The sequence below is a fragment of the Notothenia rossii genome, assembly GCF_949606895.1.
Source record: "Notothenia rossii genome assembly, chromosome: 9".
In the NCBI taxonomy this organism is placed as follows: Eukaryota; Metazoa; Chordata; class Actinopteri; order Perciformes; family Nototheniidae; genus Notothenia; species Notothenia rossii.
Window position 1 is genome coordinate 3,072,577 of NC_136907.1, and position 22,054 is coordinate 3,094,630.

Genomic DNA, 22,054 nt, shown 5'->3' on the forward strand with positions numbered 1-22,054 from the left:
TGGTCGGTGTTTACATTAGCATCGCTAACACTCAGAGCTAACCTGTACTGGAGAGCATGTGTGTGAAGAAGCAGGAAGTAAAAAGGAACTCACCTTGTGGTATAACCGGCAAGAGGAAAGCCTTTGAGCTCCATACTGTTTCAGAGAGAATCCTTGATAATCCATGATATGGCGTTTCATCACGGCAGCATTTAGTTTAGACAGTAGCTGCCGGGTCCCGCATGAGCTCAGACCCCTCCTTTTTTTATTTTGTTATCAATTTTTTTTTTTTTTTAAAGCTTTATACCCCAAATCAGAACTTTTTGAAACAGGAAGTTGTCATCTCTCGCAAATTATGTTAGTTTAGTTAAGTGTTTTTTTTGTCTAGTGATTTTCCCCTTTCATTTTGAATAGTAATCTTTCCTCTCGTTTCGTATACTCTCACCTCCCTTCCTTGTGTGTCTCCCACTCCTGTGATTGTCGACCACGCGCCTGATTGTTTCCACCTGTTCCCCATCGCCTGGTGTATTTATTGTCCTCGTCTCCCTCCGTCCTGTGCCAGTTCGTTTCTTGTGACAGTCTACCAGCGCATCATGCCAGAGAGAATCCCAAGCGGAGCTTTGAGCCACGCTTTCTCGAAGTATCCTTATTTTCATGCTCCTTGTGTTTTTCCCTCATTGAAGTGATTTAGTTTTTGTCGTGGAGTTTTGTTTTGAATAAAACCTTTTTTTGTTAAAAACCTGTGTGCGTCGTGCAATTGAGTTCAAACCCGTTTATTCGTAACAGAAGTGAAATAGAGGGATATGAGGAATGGCTAGAATGGGTGATCTGTTGGTATTTTGAGCAAAACACTTCCTAGACATGTGTTTGATACATCTGAGACCTATTGCTATTGCCTATAAATAGCATGATACGTGCACTTTAAATTAAAATTTGTTTTAACTATTCTCATATTCTTAAAAAAATACAGAATATTTTAATAAAAAGTTTAAAAAACGTTTTTGGTTTTTAAATATACGCTTAAAAAAAATAACGTACACAAATTAAATACAAATTAAAAACACGTAAAGCCTTTTACTTATAAACTTTCTTCGTGGTATACTCCCTTCTTAATGCAGATTTTTTGGTTTAGAATTGGTACTTTTTCGGATGTGAACCATGTTAACTCTCCCTCCATCACTGTATGCAGCAGCAGCTGTAATAGAGCAGGTGGCACTGAGCTGTTTCCTGCTTTCTAACGGTTCCTAACGGTAACGCTGTTGTTTTATTGCACTCATCATTAGCACAGCGCCTCTCTCTGCTGTAAATAACATCCATTCAGCTGGTGTCCGTCAGGCTTTCAGACTCTCTTTATAAAAAAATGAGCCTTTTCTCTCTGCTAATTCCCTCTGACAATAGCAGCCAAATAATTTCTCTGCGGTCTCAGGGTGAACCAGACGTGATAGTGAAGTCATTTCAGGCCGGGGAAATGAGCACATTAGAGTTTAATGCCCTGCTCAGGTAGGAGATGTCAGTGGTGTCAACAGAATAAAAGCAAGCTAAGATAATGCTTGTGAGGGTGGGAGAAAATATAGATAAAGACGTGGATGCAACAACAGGAAGTGGAAAATGCGAGTCCATCTGATAGAAGTAGGTGGAGGCATTGAAGGATTACCTCGGGTTAGTGGGAGGCTGATCACACACAGCACACTTATCGATCGACGGCTATGTTTAGCATGAACAAAACTGGTTGCTAATGGTTTTTCCTGTCGCCATTGAGGGCCTAGAGAGAGTTGTGATGTACAGTTGGCACTTTGTGGAAAATGTGTGGTTTTTAATTCAAGCTGAACAAGATTAACTTGACATCAGCACGTTATAACATCTTTGTATCCATAAATCCAGCAGAACACCCTTTGATTGGTATGGTCATCTTTATAATTTGTCTTAATATTTGTTTTACACTGTTTATTTAGTTGTATTTATTCATTTGGTCTTATGCCTTCCTTACTTTAACTGAGTGGGTTATCTGTTGTGAGTTTGTGGATGTATTTATTTGATTATCATGCCTATTTTACCTACTTGTATTCATTCTAATATTATATCTCATGCACATGGTGAATGTGTTTAAATAAGGTTTTAACGTTCGACATAAATTGAATTAATGTTTTTCTCTAGTGCCATAAAGCACCATGCTCTACACATTAATGTCTATATTTAAAAATAAATACATCTGAAGACTCACTGGAGTTATGGGATCAGGATAACTTTTAGGGTTAGGGTTGAGATCCTGGAAAATACATTTTCACTCCTATTTCACGTTTTGGGACCAAATAACAGAACAACGGGTTGCTAGCAGTGATTCTAGAAATTCTGAGAACAGAATTAAACCATTTCAGTCCCCACTGGATTTTGTTGACTAGTCAACACAAACAACAAGTGATATCTTCAAACTATCTGAAATAAGTCAATTTTATCAAACTGACTTTAAACATATTTCCTGTTGATCTTCCTACCTGACCGTCCCTGACCTCAGGGGTCTCATGCTCAAGACCCGGGGGCCAAATCCGGCCTGCCACTTCATGTCATGTGGCCCCGCAAGAGCGTGCAAAAAATATAATACGTTTATAATACGGTTACATGCCGCTTTACAGAAGCAGGTTGCCCATAAACTACATGTCCCACAATGCATCTCGTTTTGTGACATGCACACTGAAGAGACTTGCAATTATTTGCCCTGGACTTCTGCTTTCAGACGTAGTTAATTATGAAGTTATTACCCTATCTGATAATACTCCAATTCAGAGGCAATGATGTAATATAATACATTATTTTATATATATATTATATATTTATATAGTTACAACCGGCGCTTTGAGTGCAACCTTTATGCGAATGTGGCCCGCGATGAAATTGAGTTTGACACCCCTGGTCTAAATGCTCTCTGCACACTGCTGTGATATACTGTAAGTCTCTTTACCAACATTCAAATCAAATAACTTTCCCCCAAAAGTCACAGCCAGTCTTCAAAATCCCCGATGAACAAAGCATAAGCAAATGCAGAATGTTAACTCCTCCTCAGGTCATTAACCTAACAATACACAGAGACACAAACAACACTGAGGACATGACCTCCTCTTTGGAAGTGAAAATAGCTCAGTGTTAAAAAACATCTCAAGGAGCTGCTGTGGCGTGGGCGTGTTGCTACAGGCTCTGGTGAGGAGATCAAATGTAATCCACATGGAGTAATCGCGAGTTTGCACGCTTATCAGAGGCAAGAACAGTCTGCTGCACGTTGTTTCCTACTGTTTGCGTTTTAATGCGGCCTCGGGACGGTGTCTTTCTGAATCCATGAGCAGTGGTTAGGGTTAGGGTTAGGGTTAGGGTTACATCAAAGCTTAAGAGTGCAGTTGGAAATAGGGGAGGATTAAAAGTATATAGCACCTGTAATAAAAAACAGCACCTATTACAAAGTCAGTATATTGCAATATGCCTTGAGTATTCTACAGCTGCAAGCAAGGAGCACCAGTGCAAACACTTTTCCAGTCTTAGCGGCGACTCAATTACATTTAAAAGTCAGCATTCACACCCATTCATACAGAGGCAGAGGTGCTCAGAGAGACTGACATTCACACACTCTGGTCATGCCATTTGGGGTTAAATATCTTGCCCAAGGACACATCGACATGTTGACTGCATGATCTAAGGAATACAACATCCAGCCTTGCGATTGGTGGACAACCAAGCCACAGCCGCCCATCAGCCAACACACAGTATGAATGATTCTGGTGTTAACGTTAAAGGTCCCCTATTATACTGTTTTTCAGATATATACAGAGCCTGTCTCTGATTGGCTGAAACACCAAACAGATCATTGCAGCATTACCCATAATCCCCTCTGTTTCAGCCCTGTTTCCAAAGAGCTGATTCTCTGTCTGTTACTTTAGATGAAAATAAGGAGCCCCTCCCCACGCCCCTCTGAGAGAGATTTGGTTACAAAGAACACAATGGTGCTCTAGAGGAGATTCAGGTGATAAGGTGGGGGGGGGGGGGGGTTACCTTGGTTGCTGATTGGCTAATGGTTACTCAAGCCAAAACATCGTTATGACATCATAAAGTGTCCAAAATCTGATCAGCTCATTTTCAGACAGGTTTTTATAGAAATTGATCAAAAAGAGAGAGAATCTTTGTTCCTGAAACTTTCAGCGTGTCTTTCCACAGAGGGGACACATGTTGATGTAGAAGAGACATGAAGAAGAGGGGACACATGTTGATGTAGAAGAGACATGAAGAAGAGGGGACACATGTTGATGTAGAAGAGACATGGAGAAGAAGGGACACATGTTGATGTAGAAGAGACATGAAGAAGAGAGGACACATGTTGATGTTGAAGAGACATGAAGAAGAGGGGACACATGTTGATGTAGAAGAGACATGAAGAAGAGGGGACACATGTTGATGTAGAAGAGACATGAGGAAGAGGAGACACATGTTGATGTAGAAGAGACATGAAGAAGAGGGGATACATGTTGATGTAGAAGAGACATGAAGAAGAGGGGACACATGTTGATGTAGAAGAGACATGAAGAAGAGGGGACACATGTTGATGTAGAAGAGACATGAAGAAGAGGGGACACATGTTGATGTAGAAGAGACACGGAGAATAGGGGACACATGTTGATGTAGAAGAGACATGAGGAAGAGGGGACACATGTTGATGTAGAAGAGACATGAGGAAGAGGGGACACATGTTGATGTAGAAGAGACATGGAGAAGAGGGGACACATGTTGATGTAGAAGGGACATGAAGAAGAGGGGACACATGTTGATGTAGAAGAGACATGAGGAAGAGGGGACACATGTTGATGTAGAAGAGACATGAGGAAGAGGGGACACATGTTGATGTAGAAGAGACATGGAGAAGAGGGGACACATGTTGATGTAGAAGGGACATGAAGAAGAGGGGACACATGTTGATGTAGAAGAGACATGGAGAAGAGGGGACACATGTTGATGTAGAAGAGACATGAAGAAGAGGGGACACATGTTGATGTAGAAGAGACATGAGGAAGAGGGGACACATGTTGATGTAGAAGAGACATGGAGAAGAGGGGACACATGTTGATGTAGAAGAGACATGGAGAAGAGGGGACACATGTTGATGTAGAAGAGACATGAAGAAGAGGGGACACATGTTGATGTAGAAGAGACATGAAGAAGTGGATTTTGCATAGTAGGTGACCTTTAATGGACCAATCTCTCAGAAAAAAGCAGAAATAGAAAGGGAGAGTGATGGAGGGTTAGGGTTAGACGTGCTTACCATATACGTAGAGGATGTAGTCGTCGAAGGACTCCCCCACCGTGTTGGAGGCCACGCAGCGGTAGGTGCCGTTGTAGGTCTTGTTTAGGTTTTCGATGTAAAGATCGCCTCCGGTGATGACTGCGTGGGACGGCACGTCGTCATCCACCTTCACCCAGTTGACCCGCTGAGGCCTGGGAACGAAAACCAGAGCAACCCGTTAGTTCCCAAGACAAACATTCAAACTGGGAGTTAAAGGTTATGTGATCCATTAAGAAACCAAATTAAAAGTTTAAAGAACTGGCCTGAGGGCTGCAAAGTTCATTACACCCAAAAGAAGGAAAATTGGAAAAGTTAAAAACATTTGGATCACTTTTTCTATTGTTAGACGCCTAGCATTAGTGGGGGCTAAAAATGTCAAATCTGACCTCTGCAGGGCACAGAACTCCAGATGGTATTACCACATCTGAGAGCTTTCTTCCTCTGGGAGACATGGACGTCTTTTGACATTTGTCTCATTATATCATGCAGGATCTTTTGGTTCAAAGAAATTGTATCATAAGGGGGAAATGAAGAAAAAAGACTACATGTATCAGAATCAAAAGGATTTATCCTCCAAGATAATGTTCCTGTCACCTCCTAGAATCTAGATCAATGAGCATCACTTGCTTTTCATTCCTGTCAACAACAAAAACGTCCATCATGTACTTTGCACATCATTTCTGCATTTCGATAGCCTTGCAACATTCAGATATTTGTAACTTTTCCAAGTCGTTTGGTTCACACCTGTAACCAAAGGTTCTATGAATATTTGAAATAAAGGCTCAAAGTCAAGTCAAAGTCAACTTTATTGTCAATCTTTCAGTTTGTGTGTACAAACAGAGAGATCAAAATACCGTTTCCTACAATCCCAAATACAAAAATACAAACAAACAAAAAAGTTGTGGCACTTTGGCCAATAGTTGCGTTAAGATTGACAACTTTCCCAATGAATGGTCTAACTTTTCAACAAAGTTCATGTAATGACACTCAACTTATTCTAACAATCAGAAATGTAAATGGCCTCCGGTTGGCAACAGAGGAAACATCAAAGGGTGACAAAGAACTTCATCCTATGAACTTGTTCTGAAATCTTATTAATTAATATCCATAGACAATTACTTGGACATCAATCAAGCAACCAAACAATCCATCAATCCTAACTACCAACCAACCAACCAACCAACCAGCCAGCCAGCCAACCAACCAACCAACCAACCAACCAACCAACCAACCAACCAGCCAGCCAGCCAACCAACCAACCAACCAACCAACCAACCAACCAACCAACCAACATCAAACCAACTATCAAACCAACCAACCAACCAAACAACTAACCAACTATCAAACCAACCAACCAACCAACCAACCAACCAACCAACCAACCAACCAACCAACCAACCAACCAACCATCAAACCAACCAACCAACCAACCAACCAACCAACCAACCAACCAACCAACCAACCAACCAACCAACCAACTATCAAACCAACCAACCAACCAACCAACCAACCAACCAACCAACCAACCAACCAACCAACCAACCAACTATCAAACCAACCAACCAACCAACCAACCAACCAACCAACCAACCAACCAACCAACCAAGCAACCAAGCAACCAAGCAAGCAAGCAAGCAACCAAGCAAGCAACCCACCAACCAACCAACCAACCAACCAACCAACCAACCAACCAACCAACCAACCAACCAACCAACCAACCAACCAACCAACCAACCAACCAACCAAGCAACCAAGCAACCAAGCAACCAAGCAAGCAAGCAAGCAACCAACCAAGCAAGCAAGCAAGCAAGCAACCCACCAACCAAGCAACCAACCAAGCAACCAAGCAACCAACCAACCAAGCAACCAAGCAAGCAAGCAAGCAAGCAAGCAAGCAAGCAAGCAAGCAAGCAAGCAAGCAAGCAAGCAACCCACCAACCAACCAACCAACATCAAACCAACCAAGCAAGCAACCAACCATCCTTTTTTACATCCCAATATATCGCCTTAAACCTTTTCATGGACAAATAGAGATTTGATTTCAGACGAGGTTGACATCTTCCTTTCATAAGTGTATACTGTAGATGTTATTGATCATAATCACCAGTTGTTGTTTTGCATCTTGCATTACAGTTATTTTGAGGGAATAAAAAACAATGCCTTCGTCCTCCTACTCTTTGTTTATTGTTTTCCCTTGCAGGTGAACTCTGCCATCTGTTGTTCGGCCTTTCAAAGCTCTCTCTGGCCCCAACCACGCTCCATCTGTCTCATATACAGCCATCACCTTTTGCTTCTTTGTTTACTTCTAATATCAATATTTAACTTTATATAAGAAAATGGCACATTTATTTTACCCTTTCAACAAAGTCATGATTGCCCAGTCAGAGCATTTGCTTCTGGCAATGGTGTTTTACTCAGATATGGGGAAGCTCTACCAAAAAGAGTTATCTCTCTATCAGTACTGCATCATAAAATCCTTGCAATGCCCTATAGCCATATTCCCATCATATAGTACATATCTTTTCACATACAACACTCATAAACAGCTTTACCTCAATTTGCTTGAAAAAAGGCTGATCAAAGCGAGTTAAGACATTAAAAAACATATTATAATAACATTCCTCCCTTAGTGCACACTTAAAAGCAACAATACATACACCTATAACTGCTGCTGTGTAGGTGGGCTCCTACCAAACGTCTGTATTTGTTCTCTTTATACCTCGACTGAGGTTTATAGCGGGGTGACAGATTTGTATGACAATGAGCTCAAAGCCACAGAGGGTAAGAGGAAAGAGAAAGAAGACAAAGCAGCTCCATTTTGCTGCTGCAACTTTCAATGGCCGCTTCCAGCTACTGTTATTTCCCCTGAGCGAGAGCTGATGGTCTCTGTTGTTGCATTTTGCTGTTTTTTTTAAAGTTGTTTCCCTCCATTAGAAAAACATTTGGTGTGGAGGGAGAAAGAAAATAGGATAGGGGAACAAATGTGAAATATCCAGTAAAAAGAAAATATGAAATAAAGGTCCAATAGCTGAAAACAAACGAAGCACAAGTGCGTTAAATGGCTGTTGTAGAGAGCCTGAACGAGCGTGCCGTGTCTATAACAAGTGCTCTCCACATGAAATGAAATGTAAATAAACAGTACGTATGGAAATCAAATGGAGTGAGGGACAGCACCTGGACGATTGGATGTTTTGAGAAGGAGACAAATGAATCCGGAGCAGGGAGATAGACACAGATAGAGGAACGTGGTGAGAGGAGACTGCAAGGAGAGGAGAAGGGCGTCTGGAATACAAATGGCCGCCGGCAGCCGGGCCCCTGGTGCTATCGGCTGGTAATGACTGCACAACTCTCAGAAGCTCTAATGAAAATGACTTCCAATTCCCGGCTCACTGTATTGATTGTATTTTCATCTTTGTCAAATGAATGCGGGTTGTGAGCTTGTCTCTAAGCCAAGTATGAACACTGTGAGGGGGGGGGGGGGGGGGGGTGTTTTCATTTGTGTTCTTGTACTTCTACCCTTCAGAGGATGATAAAGTTTGACGGATCGTAACTTTTAATTAGGGTTGAGAAATGTATTTCTGATTTGGGTAGTGGTTGTGGGGGAAACTTCTGTGTAGCAATGCAGGAGGAGTCACCAACTCAAAGGAGACACGGGGAGAGCTGGAGCTCTGATGTCAAAACGCTGATGGTTTATTCGGAGCGTCGGCCGGAGAATTCACAAAACAAGTCAAGAGTCAGAGGTTCTCACTTCACGGTAGAGTTGCCACGTCAATTCTGAAGAACTCTACCCCAGACCCGTGTGTTTACCGAGTTCAGAGAGACTAATCAACATGCTGCATAACAAGATGAATCGTAACACCTCTATCAGCTGACGCCAACAGGAAGCAACAGGGAGGCAGAGCACTGAGAGCACAGCAGCCGAGGTTACAGGTGCGTGTGCTCAGTCAGGACAGTATGAACTGATACACTGGGTCAAAGTTATCGGCCTTGGAAAATATTTCCCCAACACTGGTTGTGCCAAAGTTTCAGCTATGATAAGAACGGTTTGGATTTTCTAGATGATAAGAAATGAGGTTCAATGCTTCCTTCATTATCTCCTTAAGCTGATGATGCCTTAGAGAAAAGGACACAACACCTCGCAGCCTCACCTTGTAACGTGAAACAACATTCGGCCGTTAGAGGAAACAAACCTATCGTTACCTAGAAATCCATTTCAGTTATGGAGCTTATTCTGCATTTTACAATTTATTTGTAAATTGCCAAAGTGCTTTCAACAATGTACAGTCTGAAGCCAAAACCGAGAAATGTTATGCTAAATGTAACACTATTAAATAAAGTCAACATTTCAAGGTGTTAGAGTTGTGCAAGGTTGCTTAAAACATCTTGAATGGTGATTGCACAGGGCTCCAGAGATTTCATTTTTGACAGTTCGACCGCAACGCTGTGTTAAATCTGGGTCAGGAAAAACACAGATTCATGCAATGGTCCTGTTTTCTTTCCCTTAATTCACCTGTAGCTGCTGAGCTGAGCCCTGGAACCGATCCTTTCATTTACAACCCTTGAATCCAGCCATTTGCATGACACAGAATGTACAAATAAATAATGTTAAGACGACTACATGCTGTATGCTGTAAAGATATATGTATAACACCAGAATGGATTTGTGTAGCACATAAAAGACAAAAGCATAAGCTGAAACATGACTGCATTATGAAAGCAAACAGTTTCAATAACAACATCCAAGCATTTAATAACACCGCTAACTTTCTTAATATATGACCTAACCAAGATATATGTTTTGAGTTTCTCACAGCTAGGAATGTGGTTTTGAAAAGCTCTTTCGCAAAGGACAGCAGCTTTGTGTTCAACTTGTTTTCACAAAAGTTACAATGGATCCCAAGGCAGAACAGATTCAAGGTCCACAAGTTATTACATTGAAAACGCTCTGTCCATTCAAATGCTCACCTTGCTCCAGAAAAACATTTCAACAAACGGTTTTTTATTCTGAGATAGGCTTGGTTTACATGTTCGATTTGTGTCTGCTCTTTGAAACTACTCTTGCTAACAAGGCTAAAGTAGAAGTTTGAAATGAATTAAGAATTTGTATTTCCGCTCAATGAAAGTCGCCATTCAAATCAATTGTGAGTCCAAGATTGATTTCCTCCTACACTCTAATCAGGTATTTGATTTCCCTTCAGAGCTTTGAACTACTTTCTATTTCCTCGGCCAAAAAGACCACTTTTACTTTTACTTTGTTGAAACCTAAGATGCTAAAGAACATGAACGAGATTAGCTTATTTGATTAAGGAAGTCATTTATGTCCAAACTATTTTTGATTAATGTAACAGTTTTCAACAAGAACGGTAGAAAACGGGAAAATTCACTCGACATGCTCGTATTCATTTACATATCATAACAGGAAGGAGCAAAAACAGGACACATACTTGCACTTCAAAATAAAAGCATTTCCTTTTTTACCTTCAACATTTTACCCCTAACTTCTTTCAAGAAGCAAATAAACAAATGTTTTTACTGCCTTAAATTAAAGAAGTTATCACCACAAGAAACACACTGTGAGACTTCAACACCATTTTATGTTTAACCCTTAGATGCATAAGTGGGTATTTTTGACCCGGTGAGGTGGTTTTCTTAGAGTATCTTTGTAATTACATTTTATTATCATTTCATATTCCAGCTATTCCTCAAAAAGCATGTATTGGATATTGTGCTATTCAAATTTTGAATTTAAATGTTTCTAATTTTAAGAAATTGTAGTTTTTGTATTACTACCCCAAGCTTCCGTAAGTGGGTTAAAAATTACCCACAATGCATTTTCTATGGAATTTCGTTGTTTTTTCAAAATGAAAAAAAATGTCTAAAATTATAAATAGTGAAAAATTAAATATTTGTAGTGTGAACCAAAATAGTTATAAGTGATTTTTCTTAACCAAAATGACATAAAAACACATATTATTCTAATACGGGTCTTTTTTGACCCACTTATGGAAGAGTGTAGGGTCCAGTCACTCATCTAAGGGTAAGAAAACTGTATATGTTGACTTGACAGATTACATAGTTGTCAGAAATCATTTCAATTAATAGCACCAATTGAAACTCAGAAAAATGCGCTTTGTGGACCTGGACTAGTGGTCTAGGAACGTTGTATAAACACAACACACCTGTTGAAAAGCCACATCCCCAAGTACCTCAAATCACAGTTTTATAATGTAACATTCATAACTCCTGTCTAATCTAATGATTGTATTGTCCTGTTCAAATTTGAGCTGTCTTGTCAACAAACTAATATGATTGAGACAGCGCTGATGTTTGGACAGTTCGTCAGGTCTCCTTCCTGAAGCTCTTGTTTTGTTTCTCTCACACTCGAGTGCACTAATGGCATCATTTGCACTCCATTACATCTCATATCACAAACAGCCGTCATCTAATCAAAACAACATTCAGGTTTCAGATGATACGTGTGGAATAATGGCCTAATGAGTGTCAAATGGCCGTTTGATGCAAAGGGAAAAACTGAAAATGGGCCCAAACTTAAAATCTGCCTTAACTTGAGCTTAATTTGAGGTTTTCTTGAGTGAATTGTAATAATAAGTGTGTGATAGAGAATATGTAATGTATTAAGGGTTTGTCGGTCTACCTCCTGGAACAGCAGATGGAAATGAGCTATGAGCAAAAATCTGGCTTTATAACTATTCATAATTTGGCTTTCATGCACGGTCCTTTTTCTATTAAGACATACGTTTCAAAATGATACTGACGCCATTGGAAGTTCATTTTTGTCAGGGGTAGAGAATAACTTTGATAATGTTCCTTGTGCTCAGCTGAGTTTAGTTTAATTTTTTTTACCTTGACCTTGACTTATTTTGTTCAAATCTAGCGCCTCCACTCAATCAACATACTCTCTTATTCTCACACAGTCTCCCTGGATACTGTGAGAAAATTAGCACTCATTACTCAAAAATAGCACCCTGCCTATTCAAGGTTCAACCTATTCAGTCCACTGTTCGAGCTGACTTTCCTCCTGCGGGACATTAGGACCCGCTCACTGTCATTACGGTCCCTTTCTGCTCCGTCCTCCGCATTTAAAGGAGTGCTAATTAAACACCTGCTGAGAATATCACGGTAATTCTGATGTGGTTCATAATTAAAGGCCAGTTTTGAAAATTCCTCCCCTTAGAAATTCATTGGAGAGAAAATAGCAGCCATTCAATTCAGTGATAATGTATCCTGGAGGAATGGCCATTTCAAAATATCTGGGCCCTTAGTCACAGTTCTTTGTAACACTTACTTATGAGAAGGCAACCGTCATATCTATCTATCTATCTATCTTTCTATCTATCTATCTATCTATATATCTATCTATCCGTCCATCTAGTGAATGTTAGCTATCAAATTAGCTATCAAATATTAGCTATCTTCTAAATAACCTACCTACCTACCTACCTACCTACCTACCTACCTACCTACCTACCTACCTGCCTACAGTACCTACCTACCTACCTACCTACCTACAGTACCTACCTACCTACCTACCTACCTACCTACCTACCTACCTACCTACCTACCTACCTACCTACCTACCTACCTACAGTACCTACCTACCTACCTACAGTACCTACCTACCTACCTACTAACCTACCTACCTACCTACCTACAGTACCTACCTACCTACCTACCTACCTACCTACAGTACCTACCTACCTACCTACCTACCTACCTACCTACCTACCTACCTACCTACCTACCTACTAACCTACCTACCTACCTACCTACCTACCTACCTACCTACCTACCTACCTACCTACAGTACCTACCTACCTACCTACCTACCTACCTACCTACCTACCTACCTACCTACAGTACCTACCTACCTACCTACCTACCTACCTACCTACCTACCTACCTACCTACAGTACCTACCTACCTACCTACCTACTAACCTACCTACCTACCTACCTACCTACAGTACCTACCTACCTACCTACCTACCTACCTACCTACCTACCTACCTACCTACCTACCTACTAACCTACCTACCTACCTACCTACAGTACCTACCTACCTACCTACCTACCTACCTACCTACCTACCTACCTAATTGATAGCCATCTATGTTACAAACACGGTAGCAAACATTAGCTATCTGCCAAATAAGCTAGCGAGCTAAAGTTAGCTTTAACTAATACCAGCTAGCTAACCATTGCTATCGATATCTATCTATTTAAAAAATATGTATTTCCTTTTCTAGTTAAAAGTAAATATACAAATACAACCTTACATACTTTCCTTTCACATTCCTAAAAAAACTACTTGTTTTTGCTCATTCAACATCAATTTAAATTGATATTGACCCAACGTCAAGTCAATCAGAACTTTCTCAAAACACAATTTTTCATCTTTTTCAATTTTTACAAACGTGACCATAAAGACAAGGATTAAATTGATTTATGGATTATTATTCTGTGTTAATTTTCATTTAGTTTTTTTCCTAGCTCTACCATATTTTCTGCAACAGAAATTGGTGGTAAAAGGTTAATTGCTTCATATTTGTTATGTCGGATTGCTGGAGTTGTATTTGTGTACATCCTCTTTGAACTCACTCTCACTTAACGTGCTGCTGGAAAACTTTCTTCTCAAAAGCAATTCATAGCATAGCAACGAGACACACATATGCAGACCTTAAAATTAAGTCAAGGTATCTCAATGAATAAATAAATAAATGTGTTTTCTCTACCCTTGGCACGTTTTAATTAGTAACAATGTGTGTGTGTGTGTGTGTGTGTGTGTGTGTGTGTGTGTGTGTGTGTGTGTGTGTGTGTGTGTGTGTGTGTGTGTGTGTGTGTGTGTGTGTGTGTGTGCGTCTCTTACTGGGGTTTGCCTTTGGCCTGACACGTGAGTTCCAGGTTCTCTCCTTCCCTCGTCAGACCCTGAGGAAACTCTACCACGATCTTCACCTCCGGTTTGTCTGAAAGTAAAGATAGAAAGAGAATTAAATGCTGGCATAACATAACAGGTAATGAATTACACATCTTCCCTCTGCATATACTTAGAGTGGTGCAGTGATGACATATTTTTTGTGCAACCCAGAAGTTGAGTTAGTTGGCAAACATTAACCCAATGGTATTCTGAATGTGTTTTTGGTTTGAACCCTGAAATCTGGTCTGTGTTTAACACAAGCTGAAGACATTTTTGTTGGTGTACAACATAACATATGTCAGTAAATACCCCAACTGTTGAATCTAAGTGTCTAAATCAGACTACGTTAGCCGCCTTTAGCTTAGCGGTGGTGACGTGAAGTCATGTGACCGTGCTGTAGTTCCTTTATAGCCCAACGTTAGTCACCTTTAGCTTAAAGGTGGTGACGTGAAGTCATGTGACCGTGATGTAGTTCCTTTATAGCCCAACATTAGCCACCTTTAGCTTAGCGGTGGTGACGTGAAGTCATGTGACCGAGCTGTAGTTCCTTTATAGCCCAACATTAGTCACCTTTAGCTTAGCAGTGGTAACGTTAAGTCATGTGACCGTGCTGTAGATCCTTTATAGCCTAACATTAGTCACCTTTAGCTTAGCGGTGGTGACGTGAAGTCATGTGACCGAGCTGTAGTTCCTTTATAGCCCAACATTAGCCACCTTTAGCTTAGCAGTGGTAACGTTAAGTCATGTGACCGAGCTGTAGTTCCTTTATAGCCCAACATTAGCCACCTTTAGATTAGCAGTGGTGACGTGAAGTCATGTGACCGTGCTGTAGTTCCTTTATAGCCCAACATTAGCCACCTTTAGATTAGCAGTGGTGACGTGAAGTCATGTGACCGAGCTGTAGTTCCTTTATAGCCCAACATTAGCCACCTTTAGATTAGCAGTGGTGACCTGGAGTCATATGACCGTGCTGTAGTTCCTTTATAGCCCAACATTAGCCGCCTTTAGCTTAGCGGTGGTGACGTGAAGTCCTGTGACCGAGCTGTAATTCCTATAACGTTAACTTTTTGCTTCAAAAATCATAAAGTGTTGTTAATATGTAGAGATTATCCCTGCTAAACAAGACGTGAAAGTATCATCAACGTTTGTTTGCCGTATAGCTTATTTCATTCAAAAATCTAAAGGAAAAATCCCATTGGCTTTTTGTAGCGGGAACCAGGGAGATGCTAACTTCAGGGTCTGCATACAAACATAAATCATCTCCGCATCCTTTTTCACGGTAATCAGGTATTTGTTTATCCATCACCAATTTTCTTCACACAGAATACACAGTACAGCTCACAGGAATAGTCCCTATGTGTTTAAGTAGTAAACAAAACAACATTAACATGTCCCGCCCCAGTAGTGCTGAAGTTAAAGAAGAAAGCAGTTCTAGAAACAGGGACATTCTTTTTTTATTACGATTGAGCTTCACAACACACCAACTCTGCTAGGTCTGGATTTATTTGACTTGACATGATGTTAACAACAGAATAAATTCAAGGTGTTTTTCCTTTACATCTATCTGACCACCGCTGCCTTTTTACCCCAACCCTCTCTTCCATTTCATCAATCATTCTTCAGCAGTGTTGGGTCTACCTTGGGTATAATATTGATAGAATTGTAAATTAACCCCAACACCAAAACACAAGGCAAAGCATTGGGGAATGACAGACGTGGTTTGGACCCACAAGTAGTCCATCCAAATATATGTTACCTGATAACTATCACACACAAAACAAAAGGCAGTGTTGACTGTGGCGCAGGCGGAGAGAAAATGTAAGAATGTTGTTTTGACAATCAGCGGGGTGCTTTGACAGTTTCTGCTGTGCTATTCTTTGCAACCAACAAGTTTCTATTGTTCTCATTCCCCCGACTGTTGCTGGTGTTATCAAAGCTCTTTTCTCATCTTGGTGTGAGACATGATCCTTTATTCTGGACAAAAATGCAATGTTTTATTCAATCTATCATCTGAGTAAGGCATTGAGTTTTTTGAGTTAGTGAGAGAAGAACTGAAAGCAAAAGAAGAATCCTGATATCTGTTTCAGCTTTTAACCGTCCAACCGGTAAATCATACACGAAGGGAACGCTTGAAAACAAGTAACATGCTATATCAACGTAGTGTTTGAGAGATACAGTATCTCATTGTTCTTTATGAATGAGTTAGGGTTTTGTACTTCTATGACATTTATTTTTATTTCTTGTATGGTATTATTATATCAGCCCTTGTACATGACTTTTTGAAATTGTTAAGAATTTTTTTTAATACATTTTCGAACTGATTTATCAAAAGGTTTGTCGGAATTTCGTCGTGAGATTTGAGGTATTTTACCAAAAGCAATGTCATTAGATAATTCACAAAAAGGTTGGTTTCTTTCTTGTACCTTTTCTGAATATATTCAATTTAATTAGATCATTAAACATAACGCAAACCAAGAAACATTAACATTACATTGGTTGCACTTCGTCATTTTGATGAATATCTGTGTTGAAATGTTAGATACAAAATTATTTTACACTTTAAGTTGTTCTTATTTGTCTTACTGTAATTTATTTACAATTTTTTTATTCGAGCCAACTGTTTATGTTGTTGTCTTTGATGTTGTTGTGTATTATATGTTTGGATGCACTTTATAACACCTTTTCATGCTGTTAATTTGTGTATAAAATCAATCAAAGTTAATTAAAAAAAGATCCAAAATGACGGCTGACATTGTTTGCAGTATATTAAAAGCCTCAACCTGTAATGACTTCTCAAAGAAATGTGTTGTTTTGTGTGAGATGCTGAAGAAACCGTTAATACCTCCACTCATCTCAGAGCAGACTGATTGCTGAGTCACTGTGCCGTAATTACACTTCCCTGATTGTTATTCTTGTTTTCCCCCCAGTTTTAAATCCTGAATGCACAGTTTGCTGCGTACATGTCTAATCAGCCTGCAGACACAAGGCCTGAGTTATGATTTCAAAAGCCGGCTGTAAAGTTTCACACTGCCTTCCGACCTTCTCGGCAACAAACAACACGTGTCTGGTCATCCATCTGTCTAAATCACACCCTGTCAGCGGCCGCCTCTCCGTCTCCGTGATGGACAGCAGACGGGCGAAAAGCCAAGTATTCTGCTCAGTGGGCATGTTCAGACAGCAAGCCTTTGGTTTTGTTTCCCACTGCAGGCGCTACACGGCAACTTTTCTTCACTCTCACAGCCGACCTTGTCATCTCGGAGCAATAAACATGAAGGACGCCGGGCATCTGTAAGTTGTTTTGATAGCCGCGAGTAGTTATGTCGGCGCTTTCTTGTCTCTGCTTGATGGGAAAACACAAAGCTGCACAGCCAGATCCGCATCCTGCCTCTTCAGTGGGAATGAATTAGTGTCTACAGTATGCAAGAAGGCCGTTATCATTACGCTAACTGAATTATTTGCTTTATTGTGCACCTCACCTCATAAGCACTCGAGATGGCACTATCCATCTCCGTGCAGCCTGGCGACCTTAAGGGAAAAGCAACGAGTCGACGCAGCAAAACAGCCCGCTCCGCTCATACACATAAACATTACACGCTTATTTAATTACGCTATCCCCTGACAATGGCCTTTTTAGCTGTTTTCTTAGCACACAATGCACTCCGCTCTACTCGCAAATTGCCCACACAGTGAGTGATTGAAATGTAAATCACCTCGTCTATCAGGATAATATATCATCAGTAAACAAACACCACCATAGTACGCTTTAATTCATGGCTCTTTATAATGTCCTTCAAATATGTAGCTGGATTATATAATGGCTTGTAGAAAAAGACAACTAGCGAACAACAAGAGATGACAGTGAGTTTGCACCCATCACTGTCTGAGTTAGCTTACCAAACACTAATTAGGTCTCTATTATTAATTAAAGACGACATTCTGCTGATGTTCAGGTGTATATCAGTATGTAGTGTCTCTACTTTAAAGAGTCCTCTCCTGCTGATGTTCAGGTGTATATCAGTATGTAGTGTCTCTACTTTAAAGAGTCCTCTCCTGCTGATGTTCAGGTGTATATCAGTATGTAGTGTCTCTACTTTAAAGAGTGCTCTCCTGCTGATGTTCAGGTGTATATCAGTATGTAGTGTCTCTACTTTAAAGAGTCCTCTCCTGTTGATGTTCAGGTGTATATCAGTATGTAGTGTCTCTACTTTAAAGAGTCCTCTCCTGCTGATGTTCAGGTGTATATCAGTATGTAGTGTCTCTACTTTAAAGAGTGCTCTCCTGCTGATGTTCAGGTGTATATCAGTATGTAGTGCCTCTACTTTAAAGAGTCCTCTCCTGCTGATGTTCAGGTGTATATCAGTATGTAGTGTCTCTACTTTAAAGAGTCCTCTCCTGCTGATGTTAAGGTGTATATCAGTATGTAGTGTCTCTACTTTAAAGAGTCCTCTCCTGCTGATGTTCAGGTGTATATCAGTATGTAGTGCCTCTACTTTAAAGAGTCCTCTCCTGCTGATGTTCAGGTGTATATCAGTATGTAGTGTCTCTACTTTAAAGAGTCCTCTCCTGCTGATGTTCAGGTGTATATCAGTATGTAGTGTCTCTACTTTAAAGAGTCCTCTCCTGCTGATGTTCAGGTGTATATCAGTATGTAGTGTCTCTACTTTAAAGAGTCCTCTCCTGCTGATGTTCAGGTGTATATCAGTATGTAGTGTCTCTAATTTAAAGAGTCCTCTCCTGCTGATGTTCAGGTGTATATCAGTATGTAGTGTCTCTAATTTAAAGAGTCCTCTCCTGCTGATGTTCAGGTGTATATCAGTATGTATTGTCTCTACTTTAAAGAGTCCTCTCCTGCTGATGTTCAGGTGTATATCAGTATGTAGTGTCTCTACTGTGACATGTCTCCAAGCTTTAATGTTCAAACATCTCTTTATTTTTCTCAACTAAAATAGTGAACAAAATCAGTTAGAAAATACTTGCAATGTGTTTCAATATTGTTCAATGGACCTAAAATGTGTCTGTAGAAACACAAACAGAACAAATAAAAGATTAGCTACTCTAACTCTCATATTTAGCAAAAATAAATACCACCTACAGAAACTGCATACATTATTTTTACCTTGCATCTCGGGGCTTCTGTCCAATGCCACTATTTAGTATTTAAATATTTACAATGAAAAAATGAACTCATAAATGATTTACTGTGTTTCTTTTATTATCTTTTCTGTACTAAAAACCATGACTCCAAAACCAAGGTACACCCTGAACTGAGCATATTGCACTTTAACACCTCTGGCGAATTCAATAAGTGCACTTCTAATTAACTCCAATCAAATCGCTATTTTTAGAGTAAGGAAAAAATAAAAATCCTTTGTAAATCAAGAGCTGCTCTTCAGGAAACTCAGTAAATTACAGAGCCTGATAATAAGGAGCACGGCAGAAGTCAAAGAAATGAAGACAATCTCCAATTATGATGTTCTCGAAGATGTTCCATACAATAGATTATAATGTTCCCTGGATAATACTCAGAATATAATATTAAACTTGACTGTTTAGTTGGCTGATACAGTATGCACAGAGTCTCTCTCTGTGTTATCAGAGGCCGACTAAATGCCACGCTGCCTCTGAAGATGATCTGATCTCCTCCTCTCGCTCTCCCGGGGAAAGGTCAGATGGCTGCAGAAGAGTTTTATTTTTTTTAAACAGAATGCTAGGACATGCCAGAGGCTAAAGACATAAGGTTACCGGGGCATGAAAGACATCAATTCTGTCATTTTGCATCAATAAAAATATCTAAAGCTCCACATTACAAAGGCCTGGCATATTAATTACTGCCCACACGGCTCCAGTGCTGAGTTTAAATGGGATTCCATCGTTATGAGAAGTCCAGTATTCATATATATATCTAAGGCAGGGGTTCCCAAAGTGGGGGTCGCGACCCGTCCCCGAGTGGGGGTCACGAGATGATTACAAAATAAAAATGGAAAATTAAAAAAAAATTAAAAATTAAAAATTGATTTTTTTTTTTTATAATTAAAAAAAAATTGTTATTATTAATAATAACGTTTGCAGAGACATTTTCAGGTGCGGACTAGCCATCTGTATAATTTCCCCGCAACGAAGCTCCCCCTTTGACAATCCACTAGCGCAGTGTTTCTCAAACTTTTTCATACCAAGGACCACTTAACCAATAAAAAACACTCATGGACCACCTAACTCCACAAATATCCAAAAACAATAGGCCTGCTTACCCATTCCAACAGTATATAACAAATTACAGCCTAATAATGACAGCTTAACCTTCTCTATATCGCTTCGTTCACACATTAAATCAACAATACAAATACAACTACAGATTGTATAAGCATTTAGATCAAATGCGATTTAAAATCCTCTCAGGTTTTACACCTCTTATTATGAAATGTAAACTACATTTATTATGTAGTATTATTTTAAACACACGTTTTTGTCCGAGCCAACAGACTCAAACCTCCGCTGTGGATTTTCAAAACAAAATACAATAAAACTATGGTCGCAGGCCCAAGTTTAACTCTCTGAGGCCTGCATGGTCTGGCTACAAAACAAAATTAAAAAAACGTTTATGTAGCCCCAACAACAGCCTCTGATCATCAACAGACTTCATGCAATGCTTCATCAGATGCATATAGATAATAATCTCTATCTCACTCCTAACACATCTAAATCTACTTTCAGCATGGATAAATGTTCATAAAATACATCCATTGTTTGTTCTATATGCTTCTTGAAATCCTAAAAAACACATCGTTTTTCTAGAACAGATTACAAATCGACTGAAAATGGTACAAACAAGTGGCAACATGCTTGACGGAGGTGTTGTGCTGGGCTATATCATGCAATCGAAAGTGGAATTTAAGCTCGCTCCATTGCGGAGATATTCCCGCGAGAGTGCGGAAAACTGAAATTAATTCAACCCCCCCCGTCGACAGGGGGTCGCCAGTCTCTGGCACTGTTATTTTGGGGGTCGCGGGCTGAAAAGTTTGGGAGCACCCTGATCTAAGGCAAACTTAGGTGTTGCAAATATCTGTCTCCAATGCCCATTGATATTCTTTACTGTTATACATTTTAGCAATAAAAACATGACCCTGGACCATGGGAGTTACATTTAGAAATGTAAGAGTGGCGCACTCACCACAGATAAACGTATCGTAACGTATCGTAACACATCGTAACGTCTCATAACGTATCTTAACATATCGTAACGTATCATAACCGTATCATAACGTATCTTAACGTATCGTAACGTATCATAACGTATCATAACGTATCTTAACTTATCTTAACGTATCATAACTTATCATAACGTATCTTAAAGTATGCTAACGTATGTTAACTTATCGTAACGTATCATAACGTATCTTAACGTATCGTAACGTATCATAACCGTATCATAACGTATCTTAACTTATCTTAACGTATCATAAAGTATCTTAACTTATCTTAACGTATCATAACGTATCATAACGTATCTTAAAGTATGCTAACGTATGTTAACTTATCGTAACGTATCATAACGTATCTTAACGTATCGTAACGTATCATAACCGTATCATAACGTATCGTAACGTATCATAACCGTATCATAACGTATCATAACGTATCTTAACTTATCTTAACTTATCGTAACGTATCATAACATATCATAACGTATCTTAACGTATCATAACGTATGTTAACTTATCGTAACGTATCATAACGTATCTTAACGTATCGTAACGTATCATAACCGTATCATAACGTATCGTAACGTATCATAACCGTATCATAACGTATCATAACGTATCTTAA

At 39.7% G+C, this 22,054-nt stretch overlaps 1 protein-coding gene across 1 annotated transcript in view; it reads right to left on the minus strand.

Annotated features, from left to right (window-relative positions):
* Positions 1–22,054, minus strand: part of LOC307019398 (cell adhesion molecule 1-like) — a 425,716-nt gene that overhangs the window by 7,664 nt on the left and 395,998 nt on the right. The window contains exons 7-8 of the mRNA XM_079650259.1: positions 14,183–14,279; positions 5,276–5,448 (exon numbers count right to left, since the gene is read on the minus strand). Of these exons, the coding sequence (XP_079506385.1) occupies positions 5,276–5,448; positions 14,183–14,279 (270 nt within the window). The remainder of the gene's footprint in view (positions 1–5,275; positions 5,449–14,182; positions 14,280–22,054) is intronic.